Source organism: Pteropus vampyrus, unplaced genomic scaffold (assembly GCF_000151845.1).
Source record: "Pteropus vampyrus isolate Shadow unplaced genomic scaffold, Pvam_2.0 Scaffold248, whole genome shotgun sequence".
NCBI classification, from domain to species: Eukaryota; Metazoa; Chordata; class Mammalia; order Chiroptera; family Pteropodidae; genus Pteropus; species Pteropus vampyrus.
In genome coordinates, this window is record NW_011889029.1 from 1,230,400 (window position 1) to 1,241,618 (window position 11,219).

Consider the following 11,219-nt stretch of genomic DNA (forward strand, 5'->3'; position numbering starts at 1 on the left):
CTCCTTCACCCTAGCTTCTAACAGGACACCTCCCCTGGCTGGGTGTCTACACCAGAGAAAATAAAAATGTCCTGATCTCGATAATCCTTCAGCTCCACTTCTGATAAAACGCAGCATGAAAATGGTTTCCCGGGGCCAACGTGTTTGACTGTATAAACCGCTGCTTCTCAGAACCTAAATTTTTTTCTTCATCCTTTTTTTTTCTTATTTCTGTAGTACATCCCTAAAAATATGTAGGTAACATACTTCTAATTTCTCATATGTCTGAAAATAACTATACATTACTGTCGTGATTGAATGATGGTTTAAATTCTATCAAATTTCAGCTTCTAAATCAATTTTCCTTGACAATTTGTAAACAGTATTTTAGAAACTATCAGCTCAGGTGAGAATATAGATATTGGACTGACTCTTATTCATGTGGGTAATGACTTTATTTCTTCCTGAAGTTTTAGCATAGCTCTCAGTAGAGATCAGTGGACAATTAAGAATGATCTACTCGGCTGTTCCTTTTTGTAAATTCCTTGAGCATTTGTGCCTTCATCTACAAAATGAGGATAATAATAGAATTGACTTTATAAGCTGTTGAAGATTACATTAGTTAATGCATGTATAGTGCTCAGAAAAGTGCCCAATAGTAACCACTTGAAATGTTAGCCATTGTTCTCACTATTGGCACGTTTGAAAATAATCATACACTGTTGCCATATTTCAAAAACAACTCGTCTGATACAGAATTTAGTCTAACACCATGTTGCCTAGATTTTTATATTAATAATAGTTACATTATTATTATTTATACGTTAAATGATCATATTTCCATTTCTCCCAAATTAAATTTACCTCATGTGGCTAATGAACCAGCTAACACCTGACTGCTCACTTATGCAAAATTCCACGGGGACAAACAGTTTTCTGTTTTTTTTTCTTTTTTTTAGTAGAATATAAACCTGGGACTGTTAGTTCCAGATCTTCCAACACATGTACTTTCTATCATCCATTTATAATATAAACCAAACAAAACCGCGTCAAACAGGACAGTGACAACACCATTAGACCGTGTTCTAACGCTTTCTCCCAACTACCGTACCTACTTCCTCGCTGTCCCCTTCCCAAGTAGCTCTTTGCCTTACAGCTGAATCAGTTAATAGAGTTCAAGATTCTAAACATCCAGCCTTCAAATAAGTATTAATCAACGATGCACAAGAAAATTCCAAATACTTTCGAATTAAGCGTGCTAATTATGTTGAACCAGATCACATTTTTAAAGAAAAAATGTATTTATTTTCTCCTGAAATAAGGCTGAGGAGGCGAACTGACTATTTTACGGTGGACTAAAACAAAATATCCATTAACCTAATTTAGCTCTTTATAACACTGAGAAATAATATGAAAATATGTAATCATAGCTATTTAAGTAAAAAATAAAGTTTGACACGAAGTAGGTGCAAAGTAAGTCTACAAATGTAAAATTAGAAAACCAAACGCATTATTAATTAGAGTACTTATTATTAGTTAGACTATGTTAATAATTTGGCTAAAGCCATGCACTCCATTCCCGGATGTGCCAGTTTACTGGGCTTTGTTACAGGGACACAGGCGGAATGACAAGTCCCAGCTGCCTCGGAAGCGCGCATTGTTGACAGTGAAAGGGCACAGCAGACATGTGGGAAGATCAGGCCAGTTCCGTCACAATGACACGAAAAACAATTCTGAGCACGTCGCCTACAGGGAGTGGGTCAGCTGCTTGATCTGTATTTCAGTTTGCCACTGAGCATGTGTCTCTTGTAGACAGGTGCTTAGTGATGGTTCTTTGTAATGTTCATAGTGACGAAGAGAGGACACGTTCTAAAACTAGATGGCAGCTTTACCAAGCAGGTAACTTTAAGATGGTGAGATCTACGAACAACACAGCTAATGCATCAAATGTGCGTTCCTGAACGTTTCGGGGCTTAAATTATAACCCACATATTAAAAGTTCTTACTCTGAAAAGCACCGATAGTCTTGCTCTGTAACGTAACAGCAACTAATTATGATTTTTCTCACCACAATGTAAAATATATACGTAGAGATAGATATTTACATACGTATAGATATTTACATCTATATGTATATGTACATTTTACACCGTGCGAGATTTTACACAAATACATGTATATAAATATAAACAAAATATACCTATAGATGTGTATCTGAGACATCCTTTTATAGGTGAGGTAGAAAAAGGGAATGGTAATTTCTGACGTTATGTATGACTCGATATTCAGAGAGTAAGCCAATAATCTTAATTCATAGGAGGAATACTCCTAAATGGTCTAGAAAGTAGTTTTTGCTTTCATATTAAAAAAGCAATCACTCCCCTGTCTGCCACCTAAAATCATCCCCCTACTTGCCAGTCATGTTATTCGAAGGTTAAATAAAGAAGTTGCCCTAACCACAGCGAGATTGAGGCCATGGGCACGTTGCAATGCTCTGTTCATAAAATTAAAAGTGTTTAATGTATCGAGAGAGAGACAGACAAACACACAGAGACACACACTACTATTCAGCGAGTCTAACTCGAGGAAACAAATATGAAAAATAAGTAGGAAGTGCAGAAAACCCGAATGCATCGCAGTGGAGGAAGGTGTTTTCTCCTATTTGCAGCTGCTATTCAATGTGTTTTGAGGCACACTGCTTCAGTTTTATAGTATTATTAATAAGTCACCATGCTGAGATATTTTAGAGCGAATTCGTTTTTGTAGGGTCACACGATGATTTAGTTATCTTATACAAAGAGGACATGTAACGTAGAAAAGATTTAAATTCTGGAGTGTTCGCAACATACGCCATTGCTTCTGCTAGACATTTTCAAAACATACCCAATTTAATTCTCACTAATAAAAAACACAAATCTCATAGGGTGATTAATGATGTGGAAAATATGGTTAGATAAATTAAGTAAGTTGCCCAAGGTCTCCCAACTAGTATAGCCCTAGTCTTTGAAACAAATGATATATATTTGGACCTTAATGACTTACCAATGCTAGAGACTGATTATCGTCCCACAGTATGGAGTTTTTCCTCTTTTCCATAATAGCACACTACGTAGCTGGGTTGATCGTTCCTGAGCCAGGCTACAGTTTTACAGGCTCCCTTAAAGCTACATGTGGATATATGACCGAATTCTGGCCCAGATTATGCATGCAACTTCTGGGTTGTGCCTTATCTGCCTCCTGAAGGCTGGAGTTAGTATGTCATGGCAACACTAGAGCAGCCATCTTGAACCATGAGAGGGAAATCATGTTTGAGAATGGCGAAAACAGGAGGCAAGGAAACAGTCTCCAATAACACTCAGCTGATATCACAGCCTCGGACAAACTGCCTAGACAATTCTATTAGTTTAAGTTGCTAGATCTTTACGTATACTTGTATTTTATAGAGTGTGTAGTGAAACTCTGTTAAAGCAGCCTGTATGATATAACTAATTCACCGTTGTTTATATTTTTCTCTCAGATAACTACACTTACGATGGTAAATTCAAATGAGACTTATTCTTCCTTACTATGATGATTTATGAAGACATTTTACGTGTCATGCTAGACGGGATGCACAGAAATTAAACTTAAGTTTCTCTATGCTAGATATTATAATTTAAAACGTATTAATGTAAATGTATTAATGTACATGTAATTAAAAACAATAACATTTTATGTAGCTAAACATACCTATATCATAATTACACATTGATGTGCATAGTCACATACTGGAGACAGCTGTAACACTAGATAATATCCGTTAAAACTACCACTCAGTTGTCTAAAATTCAAACATATATATACAACAACAAAAACAGCTATAGTTGCATAGAAAACAAACAGGGAAACATGAATAAATTACGTAATGGCAATTTTATATAGATCATGAAAACCCTTTATCTACCACCGTTGCATTCCTTGACATAAGAAAGTGGGCAAATGTGCCTAGTCACTGCCATAGGAAATAAAAACCACTGAGGATACAGGCACACAGGCAGAGAGGAAGGGCAAATGGCCCAGGAGGACTGATTCATTGTGATGAGCATGCTTCCGGAACAGAAGTGCGGAAGTAAGTGTTGTCATGTAAAAATAATTTGTCCTCATTTGAGCATTAATATTGCAGTTACCTCTTTTCTAAATCTATTTTAAGACTTCCCATTATATTTAGAAATCATTCATTTTAGTTTTTGTAAATTTCCAGCAATTGAAATATTGGCACGTGCATGAGAATATAAAAATTTTAAGTACTTTTTCTTAGGTAAAATGAGAAAAACGAAATTATTCAAATGAGGTCATCATCTTAAAATTAAGAATTTTTAGTAACTTCAAAAGTCATTACTGTTAGCATTTCATTTATGCCATTAGATATTTACTAGGTGAACAATAAAGCAACTTGTGAAAGGTTAAAAAAATTTTAGAAGATGGCATTATGACAATTTTAGAGGAATATTTTATATTTAAAGGCATTAAATATCCTAAAATGTTTATTTTTTAATACAAAAGTATGCAAGAAAACATTTTGAAGCCGTCCGATAGTGATTAACTGCATCTGCTGATGCAAACTGATTGTCATACCGAGTTTTCTAAATCTATCCAGTAATGTGCCCTGTCGTGGTGTTTTGGTCAGTGACACAACACATATATGACAATGGCCCCAAAAGGTTATAATGGGGCTGAAAAATGTTTGTTAGTGACATCTTAGCAGTGACACCACAGGGCAAGGAATGACTGACACGTGTGCGCAGTGTCGCAGGTGAAAATGAACCTCCCGTGGGGCCAGTCACATAAAAGTGGAGAACGGACAATTTCCGCGGTTGGTTCTTTGTCACGTTGATAGTGACGAGGTTTATGCAGGTGCACCCTGTGATGTTCCCACGATGGCCAAATCACCTAGCTGTGCCTTTCTCGGCACGTTTCCTTGTCATCGGGTTCCACTCAGTGACTGTATTTCCGGACATATACCTACGGCTAGCTTAGATCTCGTTCTGTTACGACAGCGTACAAGTGCCTTCTTCTTAGTACTTCATAATTAGCTTTTTATTTGTCCCCATAGGTCAAATCCAGGTCAGAGCGCAATTACACATACGATCTGAGACTCCTGCAAAACGCATGTATTATCCTACCTCGTTTGCTAATTTTCACGTTTTTTTTTTTTTCTCTAGTTAAGGGTCTGCATGAATCCATACGAACAGTGCATCGGTTCACATAGGTTTACTTTTTCATTGTCAATGTCGAAAGTAGAAATAACTGTTTCTTGTAACAGAGCAAAGTGATATGTCTTGCCTTACACCCTCAGAAGCTGTTGCCCCTGCTTTACACCTGGTTGCACACTAGGCCACCCTAGAGAGAAGGCACAGGTGGAGACAGCGACGGGCACTGACAGTTCTTCTCAACAGTGTTTCTGCTTTGAAAACTGTAGGAAGGTAAGGGCGCCTCTCTGTCAGCAGTTTGAAGGAAAATATTCTTTTTTGACAGCGGGCTTACGGGACACTTTCTTGTGATTGGGTTGTTTACAGCGTTTGGGGACACGCCATAGTGGCAGTGAATATCAATGCCAAATGACACCTGTGCTTTTACGTTTTTTTCTAAGACTGAAGGAAGCATTTTATTTTTATTTCTGTAGGTGATCCATTACATTTTATAGTGAACGATTGATCGATTTTCATCGAACTATTAAAATGGTTTATAATATAGTTTTTTGACACACCACAGTTAAATGAAACATAATAAAAATGCCGATATGCATAATCTTACCAGGTGAAGATAAGGCATAGCAATGTAGATATTAAAATCAAAACTTGATTAAACATTGCAGACTGTGTACGCTGAATGGCTCTATGTAGATCATTCTAAAATAATACAGAAAAAAATATTTTAAGTTTTGATAAATTTTAAATATTCATGAGTTTCATTACATTAATTACTATGCATTACATTTCATACTCAATACATATATTTTAAATAGATATAGCATATTTCCAGTTTTGCCTAGTTCAAAGTATATCTTATTGTAGCATTCATATTACAAAGATAATACTATGGTAAGACCACCAAAGCACCAAATTTCAGTTTACTCGCTTTACAAACATCTATAGAGGCTGACTCCCCAGAACGCCTTCTGTGGAAGCACCATCTCTTATGGAAAATTCTAATTTTAAAAGATCAGAAAATAATATATTCAACTCAGGGAAAAGTAATAGCTGGGCCAAACTACTATCAAATCTCATTCTCTGAATCTGGAAAAATAAATTATGCCAGACAATTTATCATAAAAAAATTGAATAGCCAATGAACAATTTTTTGAAGTTCTAGTTCATTAATATTAAAAGAAATTTGAATTCAAGATAGATAGACTTTTTTTTTGCAATCGAAAGATAAAAAATAATGTTACCCAGTGTAATTTAAGATGCAAAAAATGTGTACTCACATATGATACTGCTCATGCAATTTATTATAAATTTCTAGAAGGTTATATGGTAATATAGGTCACAAGTAACAAGTATGTCATGTTTCATGTGTTTTTCATTCATTTAATAAGTACTTACTCAATAACAATTGCTAAAAATTAACCACATAAAAATCATTAGAGATGGAAATCTATGTTTATATGGTCACTTTTATTACAAAATTATATTTATTATGTGAAATAATAAATGTTCATTATTAAAATGACTAAATTATGCAGTACAAAAATAATTAAATAAATTGATCAAAACTATGTAATAGATTTCGATACATCCATTAAAAATGATCTGTAGTAGGATGTTTAATGACATAAGAACTTGTCTACTACATACTAGTATATGACAAAAAATTCAAATTATAAAATTGAACATACGATATAATTTAATGTATGATATGTGTGCATGTTTTTTCATAGAAAATATTAGAAGAATATAAATTATTATTAGTATTCTGTGTGGTAGGCTTATAGATTTTCCTAACTTTCTCATTTTTGGTTCACCTCAAATTTTTTTATGATAAACATTCAGTAGTCTTAAAATCAGTATAGAATAAGTTCAGGTCACTGATATAAAATACCAATGAGCCATCATTTTATCTTCTTCCACCACATTACCTAACCAGAACCGTTATGAAAACAAAAAATTAAGTTGATTAGAATTTTACCTCAACCCTTACTTTCTTTTGACAGATGTGTTAATGAACAGAAAAATTAATAAACATTCATCAGTAAGAGGAGAAGTAAAATACAGAAATATAATGAAAATGAATCCTAAATTAATATTGCAAAGCCCTGCTTTGCTTCTCAGTGATCGACTAATGATTTCTCTCTGGGTTAGGTAATTTTTTCCAACGAATAATAAACACAATTGAGCAAAGAGGTTTATTTTTTTTTTCTGGTGCATTTTTTTTCATTAGCACTTTAGGCAATCTATAGTTAGTGAAATAAGTTTTTATTTTTGTTTTTGAACAGTTAAGACAACCCACCGTTCTTTCCAGCCCCTCCATGGGCTACCGCCTCCCACCCTTTGGCCACGTGAGACTCCAGTGGTCCCTTAACGTGAATGTTTAGAAACATTTATCCAGTGATGAACTCTCAAATGTTATCCAAATAGACCTCGTGGCCAAAACTTTTCTCGTAATTTCTGTTGAAAAACCATTTAAAAGGAAAACAGTTCTGTCTCTACAAATTTAATTTCAATGTGGTAAAATTAATAATATTGAGCCTTTACTATGTTTATGCATGTATTTATACACACATTATATATGTACATGTCATTTCATTTAATTCTTATAACAAGCCCGTTATGTTGACACTTTTATTCTCTCGAAGATGAAGAAATTAGCAAAGAAGTTAAATCACGTGGCTATCCCATTAAAGTGCTTGGCAGGTGGTGGACTCAGATGAACACATGTAGAATGAATGACTAAAGAGCAAGCCAAGGGGCCCATTATACATCAGTCTTAGAGCTCACTGGTAAGGATCGAAGCCTATTATCAACATATTTTGTTCGTAGTTATAAATCAGTCCTTCCAAACAGGGTCAGCCTTGAGCAAAATGCAACTGCGACACACTCCGAAGTCTGCATCTCTTACTTCTTGCCTCCCTCTGTCTCTCCTGCATCCCACTTACAACCCAAACCCAACCAACTCTAAAAAGATGACCTTAAATGAGGAGCTTCCAGCTACAAAACAGGGCCTTCCAAGACCCCGTAGACTCTTAACGGAATGCGAGACTACCAGCAGTTAAGTTTGCCACCGTGACCTGAATCGTTAAAACCACAGATCCCATTGTACAGCAGCAGACTGCCTGCAAAGGTTATTTGTCTTCAGATGATTGACTCATTCATTGGACCAGTCCAAAGAGCAGTGAGCTTCGGTTCGATAATATTTAGAAAATCTCGACATTTTTGCTTCCCAGCTCATAGGGCCTCGCGAAGGCAGTGACTTGGCCATATGGACATTTTATAACTTTTCTTTCTGATTAGGATACAAGCAAATTGGTCACTTAAGGTCTATTAGCTTATGCGTGTACACAACATATCACTTTAATTATTTGACAGTTTTACCAAAAGTTTCCTTTTTACAAACATTTAAATACAACTGTTTACTGAGGAACTAAATTCATTTGAAAGAAGTTTAAAAATGAAACATTTAGATATTTCATTATAACTTAATAAATTCCTATAGTATGAGTTTATGTTTTATGGGAGAAAACAGAATGAAAAAGAGAGACCACAAGCCATTTTCTCTCCAGTTAATGGAAACACCGAAAGAAAGACTGAAAAGTTGAAAGATATTTTTGTGCTTTTATACTTACAATCATATTCTCCAAGGCATGTTTGGCAAGCCAACAGTTTAGAAAGACTGGGACAAACAGATTCCTTAAGGATGGCCAGAATATCTGAAAAACAAGTCAAAACTAAACTTTTATCTCAAAGCAAGAAATCATATCCAGCAGATTTAAAAAAATGTAAAACAGAAAAATAAGTTATTAGACACTGTGATGATCTAAAGCATGTGACAGATCCTTTAAACTCATATTATTAATAAAATGCAAGGAATAGATGATCTAATTCTTAGGGAAATATTCTTTGGGAAATTATTGTAGAAGCAGAAAAAAAAAAACAATAAGCTCCCACTAGTTGTCAGATATAACTATGCTAATTCTATCATTAAATCGTTTTTGTGTGACAGTTTATAATAGACGTTGCCTCTTTCTTCCTTACAACTAAAGGGGAAAAGTGAGAATAAGAAGAGAAGACTTTGCTTTTTATAACATCACCACTTACTCTCCTGGGATTCAAACATTTTAAGTGACACGGGGGAACCATGTTTAATTGGAATGATCGTCAGTCGTTTAATCTAAATCCAGTTGCTCCTCCAGGTAAATCACTCAGCATAATTGGCAGAAGCGAGCAGCAGCTTCAGATAGCTACTTTTTTTTCATAATTTTCCAAATAAAACTCAAGGTGTTAGCATCGTTCCCACAAACACTATTATAACTATCAAATACAGGTTAAAACCTAATTTTGCTGTGGGAACACGAGATTGAACAGCATCTTCTTGGAGTTGGCACTCCACAGGACATTGACGAAGAAGCAAATTGCTGTTTGGCTGTTCACAATCTACTAATTAAAGAGAGAATTGGACGTAATAAATCCTGCAGTTAAACTAGAGATAAATATATTCTCGATGTGAGAAACTTTTATTAATACTTGGTGGTACCTGTTTTTTAATTCCACAATATACATAAGAAATGGAGCAATTTCTAGTCTGTTTAGACAATATTGACACTTGTTGAAATGGCATTTCATTTTGCTATGGCACTAAATCTCATTAGTCTTCATTTAATTTCACAATCCAGTTATCCGAGTGATTTGACTGTTTGTTTTTAATGTCACGATTCTAACCAAAGCCTAAATTCATTTATCTGAACTAATATGCGATGTACTAGTGTTTAGATGTAAAGACTTTACTCAAGTCTAGTGACAAAATTATATTTTTTAAAGATTCTCTCAGGACTTACCGAGATAATGAAGGGAACCGCGTTGATTATTTCCAAGATGAAGGGTATTCGTAAAATCTGTTCCCAGATGTTTCCCTTCCAGGAAAGAATGAATAAAAATAAAAGTCATTTATACCAAATCCCATCAAAGAGGGGAAGACAGCACTCAGAATTTCTCCAGCAATAAGGATGCTTGTATTAACAGAATACTGAATCATTATCTAAAGATGTAGTGATGACTTTTAGGGATTATTTTTCTAAATGTGAGAATGCTTTTTTCGATTTTGTAGTGAGTTTAAGAATTAAACAAATGTTACGGTAATCCTCGAATATTACACATGACACGTTTTGTCGTGTAACATCTCATGGAATAAAAGTTACCAGTAAAAAGAAAACACATGAGCAAAACCTACAGAATCAATGAAAAAGTGACACCGTGGTAACGTGTTTACTATAATAGCTATATTCACAAACTAAATATTACATAGTTCCTATGCACACCATTTGCTAACAGTGTCCATTGGTATTAACGCTGTTTTTACGTTAAGAAAACATCAAGGAAGCATTTTTTTCCATCGACTAGATTCTAACCTCTCAACCCACATAACACAACAGTATTAACCTGGACTGGCTAGGTAATCCCCAGGGCCCAATGCAGAATGAAAATGCACAGGACTAAGAGATCTGTTAGGGCCTCTTGTTGACAAATTGTTAACCATTTCCAGAAGGCGACATCAGAACATCACCCCCAGCACGGGCCCCTCACTGTGTCATCCTGCATCCCTGTGCAAACTACTGAGCATAATCAATCTTTTCTTGTCACCCCAGGATCCGACCCCTCTCTGTGAACCCCATAGGCCTTTATTTGCACCTCACTGAATAACAGTACCTGTTATTCTGCCATCTATTATTTTCCATATAATTTATTTCCCTGTCTATCCCCATTTCTAGATTATAAACTCACTAAAAAGCAAACAAACAATGCACAGTTTGGAGTTCTCCATCAAAAAGAGGCTCAATAAATACTTGTTAAATTGTGTTGGCCAAACAGAGCTTTGCCAAAAATTAAGAGAATTCATTCGAATGATTCCTAATAGACACGTTTTTGCTCCCTCAATGTTTTTTATAAAGATCAGGAAAAGAGGTTGAGAACAATAAAAAACCAGATCATTCTATTTGTGTGGCTCATATGAGCATGCATATAATGGATAAATTAACCCATAGGAATTAG

General features: G+C 35.1%; 1 protein-coding gene across 1 annotated transcript in view; it reads right to left on the reverse strand.

Moving 5' to 3' along the window:
* LOC105301694 (potassium channel subfamily T member 2) overlaps positions 1–11,219 on the reverse strand; it is a 211,494-nt gene that overhangs the window by 127,341 nt on the left and 72,934 nt on the right. The window contains exons 5-7 of the mRNA XM_023520107.1: positions 10,010–10,084; positions 8,801–8,884; positions 5,773–5,867 (exon numbers count right to left, since the gene is read on the reverse strand). Of these exons, the coding sequence (XP_023375875.1) occupies positions 5,773–5,867; positions 8,801–8,884; positions 10,010–10,084 (254 nt within the window). The remainder of the gene's footprint in view (positions 1–5,772; positions 5,868–8,800; positions 8,885–10,009; positions 10,085–11,219) is intronic.